Below are 21908 nucleotides of genomic sequence, written 5' to 3'. Positions count from 1 at the left end.
AAGTGCGTGTGTTGTAGAGTTAAACGTGCGTGTGTTGTGTAATTAAAAGTGCATTTGTTGTGTAGTTAAAAGTGCATGTGTTGTGTAGTTACACGTGCATGTGTTGTGTAGTAAAAAGTGCATGTGTTGTGTACTTAAAAGTGCATGTGTTGTGTAGTTACATGTGCATGTGTTGTGTAGTTAAAAGTGCATGTGTTGTGTACTTAAAAGTGCATGTGTTGGGTAGTTACACGTGCATGTGTTGTGTAGTTAAAAGTGCATGTGTTGTGGAGTTAAAAGTGTAGTTAAAAGCTGTGTGTTGTGTACTTAAAAGTGCGTGTGTTGTAGAGTTAAACGTGCATGTGTTGTGTAGTTAAAAGTGCATGTGTTGTGTAGTTACATGTGCATGTGTTGTGTAATTAAAAGTGCATGTGTTGTGTAGTTAAAAGTGTGTGTGTTGTGTAGTTAAAAGCTGTGTGTTGTGTACTTAAAAGTGCCTGTGTTGTGTATTTAAAAGTGCATGTGTTGTGTAGTTAAAAGTTTGATGTGTACTTAAAAGTGCGTGTGTTGAAGAGTTAAACGTGCATGTGTTGTGTAGTTAAAAGTGCCTGTGTTGTATAGTTAAACGTGCATGTGTTGTGTAGTTAAAAGTGCCTGTGTTGTATAGTTAAAAGTGCATGTGTTGTGTAATTAAAAGTGCATGTGTTGTGTAGTTAAAGGTGCATGAGTTGTGTAGTTAAAAGCTGTGTTGTGTACTTAAAAGTGCCTATGTTGGTTGGTTAAAAATGCATATGTTGTGTAGTTACACATGCATGTGTTGTGTAGTTGGAAGTGCATGTGTTGTGTAGTTAAAACCTGTGTGTTGTGTAGTTAAATGTGCAAGTGTTGTGTAGTTGAAAGTGCATGTGTTGTGTAGTTACACGTGCATGTGTTGTGTAGTTAAAATGAAGTTTTGTGCGACTAGTGCAGCATTCTAGGCCCACGACGTAGGAGACATGATGAGTTGTGAATATGAGACTGCTGATCAATAGCTGCACTCCACACACACACACACACACACACACACACACACACACATACACACACACACCATCATCACATTTCAACTCAACAATTCTCACAACAAAATGGCAGAGAGGGAAAGGGAAGACTTCCTGATAAAAGAGAGAAGGAAGCTCCCTGCCTGCATTGAAGAAAGAGAGAGTGAAGAATTCATCAACTTCTCCTTTTTTATGTCCTCACACACCATCTTTACTGCCTCAAGGAGTCCATGAATGACATCACCGTGCAGCATTGACATGGACACACACGCCACCGTCACCACACCCTCTCTCTCCGTGTGTGTGTGTGTGTGTGTGTGTTTGTGTGTGTGTGTGTGTGTGTGCGTGTGCGTTTGCCTGCCCCAGATACAGTGTGATCAAAGCACAGCAACTCTCTCTCTGTGTGTGTGTGTGTGTGCGTGTGTGTGTGTGTGTGTGCGTGTGTGTGTGTGTGTGTGTGTGTGATATGGTAGTGGTTGTCAAGGTGACAGCACACGTGACGTCATCACATGTTGAGGTGGTGAAAAGAAGGCTGCAATGCTGGATGAATAGTTGCTGTGCTGAAGTCACGTGACCTTGAGCATGAAGTATGTCATTATGAGTCTTTGCATTGACGCGCCACTGCCCTCTGCTGGCGAGCACGGGCTACTACAGCTTTGATTGATTGAGACTTGTACTATTAGATTGCACAGTACAGTACATATTGATCACTAAATGCTAACACCCCAATAAGTTTGTCAACTTGTTTAAGTCGGGCTCCACCTTCTTAAATAAATGGTAAACATCAATTCATGCAGTCAACCTTGTTACAAATAAATGAAACTGGATGACAAAAAAAATCCATAAAGTAACAAACTATTAAAAAATTAAAAAAAACATGTTAAAACTGAAAAGTATGATCCATCCATTTTCTACGGCTTATTCCCTTTGGGGTCGTGGGGCTGTACCCTGCCTTCCACCCGATTGTAGCCTAGATGGACACCAGTTTCCCCCGCGGAAAATGTAATATTTCAAAAAAATTATTAAGGTTGTATTTAACCCTAAATACATGTCTTTGGAGGTGGGAGGGGCCTATCCCCTGGTGCATGTCTTTGGAGGTGGGAGGGGCCTATCCCCTGGTGCATGTCTTTGGAGGTGGGAGGGGCCTATCCCCAGGTACATGTTTTGGAGGTGGGAGGGGCCTATCCCCTGGTGCATGTCTTTGGAGGTGGGAGGGGCCTATCCCCTGGTGCATGTCTTTGGAGGTGGGAGGGGCCTATCCCCTGGTGCATGTCTTTGGAGGTGGGAGGGGCCTATCCCCAGGTGCATGTCTTTGGAGGTGGGAGGGGCCTATCCCCTGGTGCATGTCTTTGGAGGTGGGAGGGGCCTATCCCCAGGTGCATGTCTTTGGAGGTGGGAGGGGCCTATCCCCTGGTGCATGTCTTTGGAGGTGGGAGGGGCCTATCCCCATGTGAATGTCTTTGGAGGTGGGAGGGGCCTATCCCCAGGTGCATGTCTTTGGAAGTGGGAGGAAGCCGGAGTACCCGGAGGGAACCCACACAGTCACGGGGAGAATATGCAAACTCCACACACAAAGATCCTGAGCCTGGGATTGAACCCAGGACTGCAGGACTTTCGTCTGTGGCGGCATGTTGAAATGATTTCACTGTGCTTGTTGAGGGATGACAGGTCTGGATGATATATAATAAACAGTTTCTCTTTTAAGCATGGGTTGCATCTTTTATTACCACTGTTGTAAGGTGTGCTGGATGCAAGAATTTGCCATCTTATTGAATATTCAACATTATTGTCTTTGAGGTTCCAAATGTGCTTGCTGAGTTCTGTAGAATTCCGCAAAGTCTGGTTTCTAAAGGAGGCCTTGTGATTATTCCATCTGGTTTTAATATATATACATATATATATATATATATGTATAAGATGTGAATATGTATAGAGTGAGTTCTGCGGTGTGTGTGTGTGTGTGTGTGTGTGTGTGTGTGTGTGTGTGTGTGTGTGTGTGTGTGTGTGTGTGTGTGCGTGCGTGTGTGTGTGTGTGTGCGCCACATCAAACAATGTTGTGTGTAAGGTGATTGTAAAAGTCGCCCAGAAGAAGTCCACACAGTAAAAGAGTTAAATGTAAAATATGCTTGATGTTTTCTGTCTTTGTCCTCAGCAGGTAATAATGAAGCTGGCTTACTGTATGGCTGCCATGGCAACACTGACTGTATGGCTGCCATGGCAACAGGTGGTCAGTCGCCCAGGAGACAGAGTGCAGCATGTGCAGGTAGAAGAATCCTTCAGCAAACTTTCACTTCTCTCTCAGCTTCTTTTCCCTCTCACTCCTTCATTACTTTCACTTTTCCTCACTCCTCCATTGCAGCGTTTTACTTTTGCTCGGCACTATTTTACAAACCTGCCTTTTTCCAATTCAGTTTGGTTTAATTTTGCCGCTTGTCATTGGGAGAAATGAGGACACACCAGGCGGACATTTGTGCTGCTGAAAATACTTTACTAGCATACACAGCTGCGTGGCGTGGCCCCGCCCACCTTGTCCACATCTCCCCGCCCCCCTTGTCCACATCTCCCCGCCTACCTTGTCCACATCTCCCCGCCCACCTTGTCCACATCTCCCCACCCCCTTGTCCACATCTCCCCGCCCCATTGTCCACATCTCCCCGCCCCCTTGTCCACATCTCCCCGCCCACCTTGTCCACATCTCCCCACCCCCTTGTCCACATCTCCCCGCCCCATTGTCCACATCTCCCCGCCCCCTTGTCCACATCTCCCCGCCCCCTTGTCCACATCTCCCCGCCCCCTTGTCCACATCTCCCGGCCCACCTTGTCCACATCTCCCGGCCCACCTTGTCCACATCTCCCCGCCCCCTTGTCCACATCTCCCCGCCCCCTTGTCCACATCTCCCCGCCCCCTTGTCCACATCTCCCCGCCCCCTTGTCTACATCTCCCCGCCCCCTTGTCTACATCTCCCCGCCCCCTTGTCCACATCTCCCCGCCCCCTTGTCCACATCTCCCCGACCCCTTGTCCACATCTCCCCACCCCCTTGTCCACATCTCCCCACCCCCTTGTCTACATCTCCCCGCCCCCTTGTCTACATCTCCCCGCCCCCTTGTCCACATCTCCCCGCCCCCTTGTCCACATCTCCCCACCCCCTTGTCCACATCTCCCCACCCCCTTGTCTACATCTCCCCGCCCCCTTGTCTACATCTCCCCGCCCCCTTGTCCACATCTCCCCACCCCCTTGTCTACATCTCCCCGCCCCCTTGTCTACATCTCCCCGCCCCCTTGTCCACATCTCCCCGCCCCCTTGTCCACATCTCCCCACCCCCTTGTCCACATCTCCCCACCCCCTTGTCTACATCTCCCCGACCCCTTGTCTAAATCTCCCCGCCCCCTTGTCCACATCTCCCCGCCCCCTTGTCCACATCTCCCCACCCCCTTGTCCACATCTCCCCACCCCCTTGTCTACATCTCCCCGCCCCCTTGTCTACATCTCCCCGCCCCCTTGTCCACATCTCCCCACCCCCTTGTCTACATCTCCCCGCCCCCTTGTCTACATCTCCCCGCCCCCTTGTCTACATCTCCCCGCCCCCTTGTCCACATCTCCCCGCCCCCTTGTCCACATCTCCCCACCCCCTTGTCCACATCTCCCCACCCCCTTGTCCACATCTCCCCACCCCCTTGTCCACATCTCCCCACCCCCTTGTCTACATCTCCCCGCCCCCTTGTCTACATCTCCCCGCCCCCTTGTCCACATCTCCCTGACCCCTTGTCTAAATCTCCCCGCCCCCTTGTCCACATCTCCCCACCCCCTTGTCCACATCTCCCCACCCCCTTGTCTACATCTCCCCGCCCCCTTGTCTACATCTCCCCGCCCCCTTGTCCACATCTCCCCACCCCCTTGTCCACATCTCCCCGCCCCCTTGTCCACATCTCCCCGCCCACCTTGTCCACATCTCCCCACCCCCTTGTCTACATCTCCCCGCCCCCTTGTCCACATCTCCCCACCCCCTTGTCTACATCTCCCCGCCCCCTTGTCCACATCTCCCCGCCCCCTTGTCCACATCTCCCCGCCCACCTTGTCCACATCTTTGGGGACAAGCTGGGCGTACCAGCAACCTGATGGTTCCTGGTTCAATCCCCACCTTCTACCAACTTCGTCATGTCCATTGTGTCCTTGAGCAAGACACTTCACCCTTGCTCCTGATGGCTCCTTGCATGGCAGCTACCACCATCAGTGTGTGAATGTACAGTAGTCTAGTAGACCTAAGTATTCATTAAGTACCACCATAATGACAACATTAAGTACAGTACTGTAGTAGACCTAAGTATTCATTAAGTACCACCATCATGACAACATTAAATACAGTAGTGTAGTAGACCTACGTATTCATTAAGTACCACCATAATGACAACATTAAATACAGTAGTGTAGTAGACCTAAGTATTCATTAAGTACTAGCATCATGACAACATTAAATACAGTAGTGTAGTAGACCTAAGTATTCATTAAGTACCAGCATAATGACAACATTAAATACAGTAGTGTAGTAGACCTAAGTATTCATTAAGTACCACCATGATGACAACATAAATACAGTAGTGTAGTAGACCTAAGTATTCATTAAGTACCACCATGATGACAACATAAATACAGTAGTGTAGTAGACCTAAGTATTCATTAAGTACCACCATAATGACAACATTACACTACAGTAATGTAGTAGACCTAAGTATTCATTAAGTACCAGCATAATGACAACATTAAATACAGTAGTGTAGTAGACCTAAGTATTCATTAAGTACCACCACCATGACAACATTAAATACAGTAGTGTAGTAGACCTACGTATTCATTAAGTACCAGTATAATGACAACATTAAATACAGTAGTGTAGTAGACCTAAGTATTCATTAAGTACTAGCATCATGACAACATTAAATACAGTAGTGTAGTAGACTTAAGTATTCATTAAGTACCAGCATAATGACAACATTAAATACAGTAGTGTAGTAGACCCAAGTATTCATTAAGTACCACCATGATGACAACATTAAATACAGTAGTGTAGTAGACCCAAGTATTCATTAAGTACCACCATAATGACAACATTACACTACAGTAGTGTAGTAGACCTAAGTATTCATTAAGTACCAGCATAATGACAACATTAAATACAGTAGTGTAGTAGACCTAAGTATTCATTAAGTACCACCATCATGACAACATTAAATACAGTAGTGTAGTAGACCTAAGTATTCATTAAGTACCACCATCATGACAACATTAAATACAGTAGTGTAGTAGACCTAAGTATTCATTAAGTACCACCATCATGACAACATTAAATACAGTAGTGTAGTAGACCTAAGTATTCATTAAGTACCACCATCATGACAACATTAAATACAGTAGTGTAGTAGACCTAAGTATTCATTAAGTACCACCATCATGACAACATTAAATACAGTAGTGTAGTAGACCTAAGTATTCACTAAGTACCAGCATCATGACAACATTAAATACAGTAGTGTAGTAGACCTAAGTATTCATTAAGTACCACCATAATGACAACATTAAATACAGTAGTGTAGTAGACCCAAGTATTCATTAAGTACCACCATAATGACAACATTAAATACAGTAGTGTAGTAGACCTAAGTATTCATTAAATACCAGCATCATGACAACATTAAATACAGTAGTGTAGTAGACCTAAGTATTCATTAAGTACCACCATAATGACAACATTAAATACAGTAGTGTAGTAGACCTAAGTATTCATTAAGTACCAGTATAATGACAACATTAAATACAGTAGTGTAGTAGACCTAAGTATTCATTAAGTACCACCATAATGACAACATTAAATACAGTAGTGTAGTAGATCCAAGTATTCATTAAGTACCACCATAATGACAACATTAAATACAGTAGTGTAGTAGACCTAAGTATTCATTAAATACCAGCATCATGACAACATTAAATACAGTAGTGTAGTAGACCTAAGTATTCATTAAGTACCACCATAATGACAACATTAAATACAGTAGTGTAGTAGACCTAAGTATTCATTAAGTACCAGTATAATGACAACATTAAATACAGTAGTGTAGTAGACCTAAGTATTCATTAAGTACCACCATAATGACAACATTAAATACAGTAGTGTAGTAGACCTAAGTATTCATTAAGTACCACCATCATGACAACATTAAATACAGTAGTGTAATAGACCCAAGTATTCATTAAGTACCACCATAATGACAACATTAAATACAGTAGTGTAGTAGACCTAAGTATTCATTAAGTACCACCATAATGACAACATTAAATACAGTAGTCCAAAGAGGATCCAAGACACAGCAGGCGTCTTTAGTGGACAGAATGGAGCGAATTTTAGCGATGTTACGGAGATGAAAGAAGGCCGTTTTAGTAATGCTTTTAATGTGTGCCTCAAAGGAGAGAGTTGGGTCGAAGATAATACCCAGATTCTTTACCGTGTCGCCTTGTTTAATTGTTTGGTTGTCAAATGTTAGAGTTGTATTATTAAATAGAGTTCGGTGTCTAGCAGGACCGATAATCAGCATTTCCGTTTTTTTGGTGTTGAGTTGCAAAAAGTTAGCGGACATCCATTGTTTAATTTCATTAAGACACGCCTCCAGCTGACTACAATCCGGCGTGTTGGTCAGCTTTAGGGGCATGTAGAGTTGGGTGTCATCAGCATAACAGTGAAAGCTAACACCTTATTTGCGTATGATGTCACCTAGCGGCAGCATGTGGAGGCTGAAGAGTGCAGGGCCAAGGACCGAACCCTGGGGAACTCCACACGTTACCTTAACATAGTCCGAGGTCACATTGTTATGGGAGACACACTGCATCCTATCAGTAAGATAAGAGTTAAACCAAGACAGGGCTAAGTCTGACATACCAATTCGTGTTTTGATACGTTCTAATAAAATATTATGATCGACGGTATCGAAAGCAGCGCTAAGATCGAGGAGCAGCAACATAGATGACGCATCAGAATCCATCGTAAGCAATAGATCATTAGTCATTTTTGCGAGGGCTGTCTCAGTCGAGTGATTTGCTCTGAAACCGGATTGAAAGGTTTCAAATAGATTGTTAGACGCTAAGTGTTCATTTAACTGCTCCGCAACAATTTTTTCAAGGATTTTTGAAATAAAGGGAAGGTGAGACACCGGTCGGTAGTTTACCATGAGGTCAGGATCGAGGTTAGGTCTTTTAAGAAGAGGATGAATAACCGCTTTTTTGAATGCTAGGGGAACAGTGCCCGAGGAGAGTGATAAGTTTATAATATTTAGCAATGATGGACCTAATAATACAAAGAGTTCCTTGATCAGTTTCCCAGGAAGAGGGTCAAGTAAACATGTTGTCTGTTTTATTCCATTTACACGTTGTAACAATTCCTCTAATGTTATTTCCTCAAAACGAGAGAAACTATTTTGGAGGGCAGTATCCGCCGTATATACAATCTTGTCAGTGTTAATAGAACCCCGTTGTAGCTGGGACTTTGGACTGGACTCTCGCGACTGTGTTGGATCCATTGTGGATTGAACTTTCACAGTATCATGTTAGACCCGCTCGACATCCATTGCTTTCTTCCTCTCCAAGGTTCTCATAGTCATCATTGTCACCGACGTCCCACTGGGTGTGAGTTTTCCTTGCCCTTATGTGGGCCTACCGAGGATGTCGTGGTGGTTTGTGCAGCCCTTTGAGACACTAGTGATTTAGGGCTATATAAGTAAACATTGATTGATTGATTGATAGTGTAGTAGACCTAAGTATTCATTAAGTACCAGCATAATGACAACATTAAATACAGTAGTGTAGTAGACCAAAGTATTCATTAAGTACCAGCATAATGACAACATTAAATACAGTAGTGTAGTAGACCTAAGTATTCATTAAGTACCAGCATAATGACAACATTAAATACAGTAGTGTAGTAGACCTAAGTATTTATTAAGTACCACCATAATGACAACATTAATTACAGTAGTGTAGTAGACCTAAGTATTCATTAAGTACCAGCATAATGACAACATTAAATACAGTAGTGTAGTAGACCTAAGTATTCACTCAAAACAAGGTTTATTTAAGAAGTAAACTTGATATATTTGGCCAGTGTAACATGACACACAGTTTGAACAGTAACACTGTGTACTACTCACACTCATGTAGACAAAATATGACAATTAGTTGCCAAGTAGTGGCGGCCATATTTTCTAACCGACCGTACTCAAATGTTGCACAGGTGTGCTGTGAAGGTGTGCATCATGCTAACAAGCCTGCCTCACCTTACTGGGGGTGGGAGAAGTTTCAAGCCTGTGGGGACTTACTTACTGGCCGCAAATTACAGCACACTCATCAGTTCAGGAGGAGAAGCTTCAACACACACACACACACACACACACACACACACACACACACACACACACACACACACACACACACACACACACACACACACACAGGAACCAACTAGGTTTGGTGTTGTTTTAAACACAACAATGGACACACACACTCTTAATAGTCGCGCTGTGGTGCTAAATGACCTCACCAGTCAAAGTGTGTGTTGGACAAACACACACACACACACACACACACACACACACACACACACACACACACACACACACACACACACACACAGACAGAGAGATTGGTGTGTGAGGAATGTGAGTCCAGTTCAGCCAGAGAAGACATGTGACCTTTGACCTGAGCTACACAATGACATGAGAATAATGTTTTAAATCTCCTATGTTTATAGTATTGTTTTTAAAATGTTATTAAAACATTATCTCACCTTCTTAAAACACTTTTTCAAAACGTCAGCTTGACAAAAATGTATTGAAATGGTAATTGCTGCTAAGTTACATTTTATAGGACTTAACCTTCACTCCAAATATAAAATACACAGATGTGTGTTTAACATGTATTGGCCTCAACACTAAACTACAATAACTTCCATCAAATACTTTTTATTTGACCCTGATAGTAGTCAATAATTATCTAAAATCACATTAAAGTTCCTAATGACAAAAAATGTCTGCTTGCCCAAAACTGCTATAAAAAGATGAGATATTGATAAAAATGTTGACTTTAGAGCAATAGGTCTTTTTAAATGACTTAACCTTCAAAAATACAAATAAAATGCTCTTTGATGTGTTGTTAAACTTGTCAGAATGTTTATGTAGCGCTAATATTTGTTTGTATTCTCCAAAAACTACAATTTTAGATAGCTTTTTATTGTTTTAAATATTATTCAACACAAGGTTTAGTCAATGAATGGCAGCAACATTTAAAAACACTCTAAAATAACCAAATATGTGACCTTGCCAAAAACTGCTACAGAAATATGACATATTTGTAAAAATGTTTACTCTAGAGGAGTAAGTTTTTTTTAATATTTAATCCTAAAAATAAGAAGTTAATGATGAAACATGTTAAAAGTCAGTATGTTGATGGAACGCCAACATTTAAAAACACTCTAAAATAACCAAAAACGTGACCTTGCCAACAACTGCTACAGAAACATGACATTTTTGTAAAAATGTCTACTCTAGAGGAGTAAGTTTTTTTAAACATTTAATCCTAAAAATAAGAAGTTAATGATGAAACATGTTAAAAGTCAGTATGTTGATGGAACGCCAACATTTAAAAACACTCTAAAATAACCAAAAATGTGACCTTGCTAAAAACTGCTACAGAAATATGACATTTTTGTAAAAATGTTTACTCCAGAGGAGTACGTTTTTTTTAATATTCAATCCTAAAAATAAGAAGTTAATGATGAAACATGTTAAAAGTCAGTATGTTGATGGAACGCCAACATTTAAAAACACTCTAAAATAACCAAAAATGTGACCTTGCCAAAAACTGCTACAGAAATATGACATTTTTGTAAAAATGTTTACTCTAGAGGAGTAAGTTTTTTTTAAATATTTAATCCTAAAAAGGAGAAGTTAATGATGAAACATGTTAAAAGTCAGTATGTTGATGGAACGCCAACATTTAAAAACACTCTAAAATAACCAAAAACGTGACCTTGCCAACAACTGCTACAGAAACATGACATTTTTGTAAAAATGTCTACTCTAGAGGAGTAAGTTTTTTTAAACATTTAATCCTAAAAATAAGAAGTTAATGATGAAACATGTTAAAAGTCAGTATGTTGATGGAACGCCAACATTTAAAAACACTCTAAAATAACCAAAAATGTGACCTTGCTAAAAACTGCTACAGAAATATGACATTTTTGTAAAAATGTTTACTCCAGAGGAGTACGTTTTTTTTAATATTCAATCCTAAAAATAAGAAGTTAATTATGAAACATGTTAAAAGTCAGTATGTTGATGGAACGCCAACATTTAAAAACACTCTAAAATAACCAAAAATGTGACCTTGCCAAAAACTGCTACAGAAATATGACATTTTTGTAAAAATGTTTACTCTAGAGGAGTAAGTTTTTTTTAATATTTAATCCTAAAAATAAGAAGTTAAGGATGAAACATGTTAAAAGTCAGTATGTTGATGGAACGCCAACATTTAAAAACACTCTAAAATAACCAAAAATGTGACCTTGCCAAAAACTGCTACAGAAATATAACATTTTTGTAAAAATGTTTACTCTAAAGGAGTAAGTTTTTTTTCATATTTAATCCTAAAAATAAGAAGTTAATGATGAAACATGTTAAAAGTCAGTATGTTGATGTAACGCCAACATTTAAAAACACTCTAAAATAACCAAAAATGTGACCTTGCCAAAAACTGCTACAGAAACATGACATTTTTGTAAAAATGTCTACTCTAGAGGAGTAAGTTTTTTTTAAATATTTAATCCTAAAAATAAGAAGTTAATGATGAAACATGTTAAAAGTCAGTATGTTGATGTAACGCCAACATTTAAAAACACTCTAAAATAACCAAAAATGTGACCTTGCCAAAAACTGCTACAGAAACATGACATTTTTGTAAAAATGTCTACTCTAGAGGAGTAAGTTTTTTTTAAATATTTAATCCTAAAAATAAGAAGTTAATGATGAAACATGTTAAAAGTCAGTATGTTGATGGAACGCCAACATTTAAAAACACTCTAAAATAACCAAAAACTTGACCTTGCCAACAACTGCTACAGAAATCTGACATTTTTGTAAAAATGTTTACTCCAGAGGAGTAAGTTTTTTTAAATATTTAATCCTAAAAATAAGAAGTTAATTATGAAACATGTTAAAAGTCAGTATGTTGATGGAACGCCAACATTTAAAAACACTCTAAAATAACCAAAAATGTGACCTTGCCAAAAACTGCTACAGAAATATAACATTTTTGTAAAAATGTTTACTCTAAAGGAGTAAGTTTTTTTTCATATTTAATCCTAAAAATAAGAAGTTAATGATGAAACATGTTAAAAGTCAGTATGTTGATGGAACGCCAACATTTAAAAACACTCTAAAATAACCAAAAATGTGACCTTGCCAAAAACTGCTACAGAAATATAACATTTTTGTAAAAATGTTTACTCTAAAGGAGTAAGTTTTTTTTCATATTTAATCCTAAAAATAAGAAGTTAATGATGAAACATGTTAAAAGTCAGTATGTTGATGGAACGCCAACATTTAAAAACACTCTAAAATAACCAAAAATGTGACCTTGCCAAAAACTGCTACAGAAATATGACATTTTTGTAAAAATGTTTACTCTAGAGGAGTAAGTTTTTTTTATATTTAATCCTTAAAAATAAGAAGTTAATGATGAAACATGTTAAAAGTCAGTATGTTGATGGAACGCCAACATTTAAAAACACTCTAAAATAACAAAAAATGTGACCTTGCCAAAAACTGCTACAGAAATATGACATTTTTGTAAAAATGTTTACTTTAGAGGAGTAAGTTTTTTTTAATATTTAATCCTAAAAATAAGAAGTTAATGATGAAACATGTTAAAAGTCAGTATGTTGATGGAACGCCAACATTTAAAAACACTCTAAAATAACCAAAAATGTGACCTTGCCAAAAACTGCTACAGACATTTGACATATTTGTAAAAATGTTTACTCTAGAGGAGTAAGTTTTTTTATATTTAATCCTAAAAATAAGAAGTTAATGATGAAACATGTTAAAAGTCAGTATGTTGATGGAACGCCAACATTTAAAAACACTCTAAAATAACCCAAAATGTGACCTTGCCAAAAACTGCTACAGAAATATGACATTTTTGTAAAAATGTTTACTCTAGAGGAGTAAGTTTTTTTTCATATTTAATCCTAAAAATAAGAAGTTAATGATGAAACATGTTAAAAGTCAGTATGTTGATGGAACGCCAACATTTAAAAACACTCTAAAATAACCAAAAATGTGACCTTGCCAAAAACTGCTACAGAAATATGACATATTTGTAAAAATGTTTACTCTAGAGGAGTAAGTTTTTTTTCATATTTAATCCTAAAAATAAGAAGTTAATGATGAAACATGTTAAAAGTCAGTATGTTGATGTAACGCCAACATTTAAAAACACTCTAAAATAACCAAAAATGTGACCTTGCCAAAAACTGCTACAGAAACATGACATTTTTGTAAAAATGTCTACTCTAGAGGAGTAAGTTTTTTTAAATATTTAATCCTAAAAATAAGAAGTTAATGATGAAACATGTTAAAAGTCAGTATGTTGATGGAACGCCAACATTTAAAAACACTCTAAAATAACCAAAAATGTGACCTTGCCAAAAACTGCTACAGAAATATGACATATTTGTAAAAATGTTTACTCTAGAGGAGTAAGTTTTTTTTCATATTTAATCCTAAAAATAAGAAGTTAATGATGAAACATGTTAAAAGTCAGTATGTTGATGTAACGCCAACATTTAAAAACACTCTAAAATAACCAAAAATGTGACCTTGCCAAAAACTGCTACAGAAACATGACATTTTTGTAAAAATGTCTACTCTAGAGGAGTAAGTTTTTTTAAATATTTAATCCTAAAAATAAGAAGTTAATGATGAAACATGTTAAAAGTCAGTATGTTGATGGAACGCCAACATTTAAAAACACTCTAAAATAACCAAAAATGTGACCTTGCCAAAAACTGCTACAGAAATATAACATTTTTGTAAAAATGTTTACTCTAAAGGAGTAAGTTTTTTTTCATATTTAATCCTAAAAATAAGAAGTTAATGATGAAACATGTTAAAAGTCAGTATGTTAATGGAACGCCAACATTTAAAAACACTCTAAAATAACCAAAAATGTGACCTTGCCAAAAACTGCTACAGAAATATGACATTTTTGTAAAAATGTTTACTCCAGAGGAGTACGTTTTTTTAAATATTTAATCCTAAAAATAAGAAGTTAATTATGAAACATGTTAAAAGTCAGTATGTTGATGTAACGCCAACATTTCAAAACACTCTAAAATAACCAAAAATGTGACCTTGCCAAAAACTGCTACAGAAATATGAAAGTTTTGTAAAAATGTTCACTCTAGAGGAGTAAGTTTTTTTAAATATTTAATCCTAAAAATAAGAAGTTAATGATGAAACATGTTAAAAGTCAGTATGTTGATGGAACGCCAACCTTTTAAAACACTCTAAAATAACCAAAATGTGACCTTGCCAAAAACTGCTACAGAAACATGACATTTTTGTAAAAATGTCTACTCTAGAGGAGTAAGTTTTTTTAAATATTTAATCCTAAAAATAAGAAGTTAATGATGAAACATGTTAAAAGTCAGTATGTTGATGGAACGCCAACATTTAAAAACACTCTAAAATAACCAAAAATGTGACCTTGCCAAAAACTGCTACAGAAATATGACATATTTGTAAAAATGTTTACTCTAAAGGAGTAAGTTTTTTTTTTATATTTAATCCTAAAAATAAGAAGTTAATGATGAAACATGTTAAAAGTCAGTATGTTGATGGAACGCCAACATTTAAAAACACTCTAAAATAACCAAAATGTGACCTTGCCAAAAACTGCTACAGAAATATGACATTTTTCTAAAAATGTCTACTCTAGAGGAGTAAGTTTTTTTTAATATTTAATCCTAAAAATAAGAAGTTAATGATGAAACATGTTAAAAGTCAGTATGTTGATGGAACGCCAACATTTAAAAACACTCTAAAATAACCCAAAATGTGACCTTGCTAAAAACTGCTACAGAAATATGACATTTTTGTAAAAATGTTTACTCTAGAGGAGTAAGTTTTTTTTAAATATTTAATCCTAAAAATAAGAAGTTAATGATGAAACATGTTAAAAGTCAGTATGTTGATGGAACGCCAACATTTAAAAACACTCTAAAATAATAAAAAATGTGACCTTGCCAAAAACTGCTACAGAAATATGACATTTTTGTAAAAATGTTTACTCTAGAGGAGTAAGTTTTTTTTAAATATTTAATCCTAAAAATAAGAAGTTAATGATGAAACATGTTAAAAGTCAGTATGTTGATGGAACGCTAACATTTAAAAACACTCTAAAATAACCAAAAACGTGACCTTGCCAACAACTGCTACAGAAATATGACATTTTTGTAAAAATGTTTACTCCAGAGGAGTAAGTTTTTTTAAATATTTAATCCTAAAAATAAGGAGTTAACTATGAAACATGTTAAAAGTCAGTATGTTGATGGAACGCCAACATTTAAAAACACTCTAAAATAACCAAAAATGTGACCTTGCCAAAAACTGCTACAGAAATATGACATATTTGTAAAAATGTTTACACTAAAGGAGTACGTTTTTTTTAATATTTAATCTTAAAAATAAGAAGTTAATGATGAAACATGTTAAAAGTCAGTATGTTGATGGAACGCCAACATTTAAAAACACTCTAAAATAACCCAAAATGTGACCTTGCCAAAAACTGCTACAGAAATATGACATTTTTGTAAAAATGTTTACTCTAGAGGAGTAAGTTTTTTTTTTCATATTTAATCCAAAAAATAAGAAGTTAATGATGAAACATGTTAAAAGTCAGTATGTTGATGGAACGCCAACATATAAAAACACTCTAAAATAACCAAAAATGTGACCTTGCCAAAAACTGCTACAGAAATATGACATATTTGTAAAAATGTTTACACTAAAGGAGTACGTTTTTTTTTAATATTTAATCCTAAAAATAAGAACTTAATGATGAAACATGTTAAAAGTCAGTATGTTGATGGAACGCCAACATTTAAAAACACTCTAAAATAACCCAAAATGTGACCTTGCCAAAAACTGCTACAGAAATATGACATATTTGTAAAAATGTTTACACTAAAGGAGTACGTTTTTTTTAATATTTAATCCTAAAAATAAGAAGTTAATGATGAAACATGTTAAAAGTCAGTATGTTGATGGAACGCCAACATTTAAAAACACTCTAAAATAACCAAAAATGTGACCTTGCCAAACTCTGCTACAGAAATATGACATTTTTGTAAAAATGTTTACTCTAGAGGAGTAAGTTTTTTTTAAATATTTAATCCTAAAAATGAGAAGTTAATGATGAAACATGTTAAAAGTCAGTATGTTGATGGAACGCCAACATTTAAAAACACTCTAAAATAACCAAAAATGTGACCTTGCCAAAAACGGCTACAGAAATATGACATATTTGTAAAAATGTTTACTCTAGAGGAGTACGTTTTTTTTAAATATTTAATCCTAAAAATGAGAAGTTAATGATGAAACATGTTAAAAGTCAGTATGTTGATGGAACGCCAACATTTAAAAACACTCTAAAATAACCAAAAATGTGACCTTGCCAAAAACGGCTACAGAAATATGACATTTTTGTAAAAATGTTTACTCTAAAGGAGTAATTTTTTTTTCATATTTAATCCTAAAAATAAGAAGTTAATGATGAAACATGTTAAAAGTCAGTATGTTGATGGAACGCCAACATTTAAAAACACTCTAAAATAAACAAAAATGTGACCTTGCCAAAAACTGCTACAGAAATATGACATTTTTGTAAAATGTTTACTCCAGAGGAGTACGTTTTTTTTAATATTTAATCCTAAAAATAAGAAGTTAATTATGAAACATGTTAAAAGTCAGTATGTTGATGGAACGCCAACATTTAAAAACACTCTAAAATAACCAAAAATGTGACCTTGCCAAAAACTGCTACAGAAATATGACATTTTTGTAAAAATGTTTACTCTAGAGGAGTAAGTTTTTTTTAATATTTAATCCTAAAAATAAGAAGTTAATGATGAAACATGTTAAAAGTCAGTATGTTGATGTAACGCCAACATTTAAAAACACTCTAAAATAACCAAAAATGTGACCTTGCCAAAAACTGCTACAGAAATATTACATTTTTGTAAAAATGTTTACTCTAGACGAGTAAATTTTTTTTTATATTTAATCCTAAAAATAAGAAGTTAATGATGAAACATGTTAAAAGTCAGTATGTTGATGGAACACCGACATTTAAAAACTGCAATCATTGTCATAAAACACTTAAGTTTCTCATCATGAAAATGCCAGCTTTCCAAAAACTGCTACAGAAATATGACAATTATGTTTTAAATATTTAATCATATATATATATATATATATATATATATATATATATATATATATATATATATATATATATATATATACATACATACACAGTGGGGCCAAAAAGTATTTAGTCAGCCAGCGATTGTGCAAGTTCTCCCACTTCAAATGATGACAGAGGTCTGTAATTTTCATCATAGGTACACTTCAACTGTGAGAGACAGAATGTGAACAAAAAATCCAGGAATTCACATTGTAGGAATTTTAAAGAATTTATTTGTAAATGATGGTGGAAAATAAATATTTGGTCACTTCAAACAAGAAGATCTCTGGCTCTCACAGACCTGTAACGTCTTCCTTAAGAAGCTCTTCTGTCCTCCACTCGTTACCTGTGTTAATGGCACCTGTTTGAACTCGTTATCCGTATAAAAGACACCTGTCCACAGCCTCAAACAGTCAGACTCCAAACTCCACTACGGCCAAGACCAAAGAGCTGTCGAAGGACACCAGGAAAATAATTGTAGACCTGCACCAGACTGGGAAGTGAATCTACAATGGGCAAGCAGCTTGGTGGGAAAAAATCAACTGTGGGAGCAACTATCAGAAAATGGAAGACATACAAGACCACTGATAATCTCCCTCGATCTGGGGCTCCATGCAAGATCTCATCCCGTGGGGTCAAAATGATCATGAGAACGGTGAGCAAGAATGACCTGCAGAGAGCTGGGACCAAAGTAACAAAGGTTACCATCAGTAACACATTACGCCAACAGCGAATCAAATCCTGCAGTGCCAGACGTGTCCCCCTGCTTAAGCCAGTGCATGTCCAGGCCCGTCTGAAGTTTGCCAGAGAGCACATGGATGATACAGCAGAGGATTGGGAGAATGTCATGTGGTCAGATGAAACCAAAGTAGAACTTTTTGGTATCAACTCAACTGGTGGTGTTTGGAGGAAGAAGAATACTGAATTGCATCCCAAGAACACCATACCTACTGTGAAGCATGGGGGTGGAAACATCATGCTTTGGGGCTGTTTTTCTGCTAAGGGGACAGGACGATTGATCCGTGTTAAGGAAAGAATGAATGGGGCCATGCATCGTGAGATTTGGAGCCAAAATCTCCTTCCATCAGTGAGAGCTTTGAATGGTTGACCAAATACTTATTTTCCACCATCATTTACAAATAAATTCTTTAAAATTCCTACAATGGGAATTCCTGGATTTTTTTTTCACATTCTGTCTCTCACAGTTGAAGTGTACCTATGATGAAAATGACAGACCTCTGTCATCATTTAAAGTGGGAGAACTTGCACAATCGCTGGCTGACTAAATACTTTTTTTTACCCACTGTGTGTGTATATATATATATACAGTATATATATGTATATATATATACAGTATATATATGTATATATACTGTATACATGTATGTATATATATGTATACTGTATATATATATTTATTTATATATATGTATGTGTGTATGTGTTAGATGTAAATATAAACAGAATACAATGATTTGCAAATCCTTTTCAACCCATATTCAGTTGAATATGCTACAAAGACAACATATTTGATGTTCAAACTGATAAAATAAATTTTTTTTGCAATTAAACATTAACTTTAGAATTTGATGCCAGCAACACGTGACAAAGAAGTTGGGAAAGGTGGCAATAAATACTGATAAAGTTGAGGAATGCTCATCAAACACTTATTTGGAACATCCCACAGGTGTGCAGGCTAATTGGGAACAGGTGGGTGCCATGATTGGCTATAAAAACAGCTTCCGTGAAATGCTAAGTAATTCACAAACAAGGATGGGGTGAGGGTCACCACTTTGTAAGCAAATTGTCGAACAGTTTTAGAACAACATTTCTCAACGAGCTATTGCAAGGAATTTAGGGATTTTACCATCTACGGTCTGTAAAATCATCAAAAGGTGCAGAGAATCTGGAGAAATCACTGCACGTAAGCGATGATATTACAGACTTTTAATCCCTCAGGCGGTACTGCATCAAAAACCAACATCAGTGTGTAAAGGATATCACCAAATGAGCTCTGGAACATTTCGGAAAACCACTGTTAGTAACTCCAGTTGTTCGCTACATCTGTAAATGCAAGTTAAAACTCTGCTATGCAAAGCGAATGCCCTTTATCAACAACACCCTGGTTCCGAGATCATCTAAGAAGGACTGATGCAAAGTGGAAAAGTGTTCTGTGGTCTGACGAGTCCACATTTCAAATTATATTTGGAAACTGTGGATGTGGTGTCCTCCGGAACAAAGAGGAAAATAACCATCCGGATTGTTATAGGCGCAAAGTGTAAAAGCCAGCATGTGTGATGGTATGGGGGTGTATTAGTGCCCAAGGCATGGGTAACTTACACATCTGTGAAGGCACCATTAATGCTGAAAGGTCCATACAGGTTTTGGAGCAACATATGTTGTCATCCAAGCAACGTTATCATGGACGCCCCTGCTTATTTCAGTTACAACAGCGTGGCTTAGTAGTAAAAGAGTGCGGGTACTTTCCTGGCCCGCCTGCAGTCCAGACCTGTCTCCCATGGAAAATGTGTGGTGCATTATGAAGCGTAAAATACGACAGTTGAACGACTAAAGCTCTACATAAAACAAGAATGGGAAAGAATTCCACTTTCAAAGCTTCAACAATTAGTTTCCTCAGTTCCCAAACGTTTATTGAGTGTTGTTAAAAGAAAAGGTGATGTAACACAGTGGTGAACATGCCCTTTCCCAACTACTTTGGCACGTGTTGCAGCCGTGAAATTCTAAGTTAATTATTATTTGCAAAAAAAAAATAAAGTTTATGAGTTTGAACATCAAATATGTTGTCTTTGTAGCATATTCAACTGAATATGGGTTGAAAAGGATTTGCAAATCATTGTATTCTGTTTATATTTGCATCTAACACAATTTTCCAACTCATATGGAAACGGGGTCTGTAAACATGTGTGACCCTCCTGCTGCGTGTGAGAGAAGGATGAAGTTACAAAAAGAAGAGGATGATGAAGTTACAAAAGAAAGTGACTTTTGATCTGGAATGAAAAGAGGAAGTGAGCTGCTGAGCAAGCGGCTGTGAGGGTCTTCATGGTCATTTCACCATTTGAAGAGAAGCATCTCACCTTTTGCAGCGTCCTCATCCTCGCTCTTCTTCTTCTTCTCCATCGTCTTCTTCTTCTTCTTCTTCTTCTTCTTTTGGCTGCTCCTCAGCCAGCTGAAGGCCTGACCCAGAGCACTTCCTGCCTTGTGCTGCTCTGCACGCTGGACTCTCACCTGGCGCCCCGTCGTCTCCAACATGTCCCTGGGCACCAGCTGGCCCGTGGACTTCCTCCTGGACATGTCCTCCCCTCTGGGTCCCAACAGCCTGACTCTGCAGCAGCAGCACATGTCTCTGACTGTGGGACTGTGGGACCGCCCTCCCTCTCGGGAGAGACCGCCTACAGTCCCGCCCCCTGGACACTTCTGCACTCCCTTCAGAGCCCCGCTGGCTCCGGTCTAAAGCTGTGCTGGACCTGGGTCAAGTCACTGTGCCGTGGTCTTGTGCATGCGGACTAGACCCCCTGTGGGGCTCCTGCAGGCAAAGAGGACTTGGACCTCCTTATTTGCTTCTACAACACTTTGTACCACAAAATAATATTCTTCCTATAAGCCTCACATAAAACCTTGTGAAATTAATATTTACACCTCAGAGTCCTTGGTGCAGGACACTTGATTGATTGATTGATTGAGACTTTTATTAGTAGATTGCACAGTACAGTACATAATCCCTACAATTGACCACTAAATGGTAACACCCCAATAAGTTGGTCAACGTGTTTAACCTTCGACCCGTTTTAGTTTTTAAATGCATAAAAACACCACATACATTTATTTTTTTTTGCATCAAAGCTTTTTGACTTTGTCAGAAACCTCTTTGTCGACAAAATAAAACATTTTAATTTTTTTCACTAAATTATAAAATGCTCTGGTAGAAATTATGCCCTTGGTGTTGTTAGGGTCGGTTTCGACCCGGTTCTAAAAATAAGATGATAAAGCAATGATAAGAGCCAAAACTGAACACACTGACAGCCAGCTCCTCTCCCAATCATGTGAGCTTTAGTGGATTCTCATTTTACTTTGTTATCCTGTACAAAAACAAACAAAAGACGGACACTAAAAGTGTCACTTTTTGACACTCTGATTTGGTTTTTTTATTAGTTTTGGAACTAGTAATCTATTTCTCTTGGTTTCATTTGCTTGATTGGTTGTTGTTTGTTTGATGTTGGATTTCTGTTGCTGCAAAAAATACTTTTTAGCCTTTTTCTTCAAGTAAATATATATGGGTCGAAATTGACCCGTAACACCATAGAT

General features: G+C 37.5%; 1 protein-coding gene across 3 annotated transcripts in view; it reads right to left on the bottom strand.

The window, feature by feature from the left end:
- Positions 1-20945, bottom strand: part of nhsl3 (NHS like 3) — a 61143-nt gene extending 40198 nt beyond the window's left edge. For all 3 annotated transcript variants that reach the window (XM_061882655.1, XM_061882656.1, XM_061882657.1), the window contains exon 1: positions 20681-20945. In XM_061882655.1, the coding sequence (XP_061738639.1) occupies positions 20681-20945 (265 nt within the window). The remainder of the gene's footprint in view (positions 1-20680) is intronic.
- Positions 20946-21908: the final 963 nt, after the last annotated feature.

Source organism: Nerophis ophidion, linkage group LG21, assembly GCF_033978795.1.
Source record: "Nerophis ophidion isolate RoL-2023_Sa linkage group LG21, RoL_Noph_v1.0, whole genome shotgun sequence".
Classification (NCBI taxonomy): domain Eukaryota; kingdom Metazoa; phylum Chordata; class Actinopteri; order Syngnathiformes; family Syngnathidae; genus Nerophis; species Nerophis ophidion.
The sequence above is the reverse complement of the archived record's forward strand: the minus strand, read 5'-3'. Positions and strand labels throughout refer to the sequence as shown.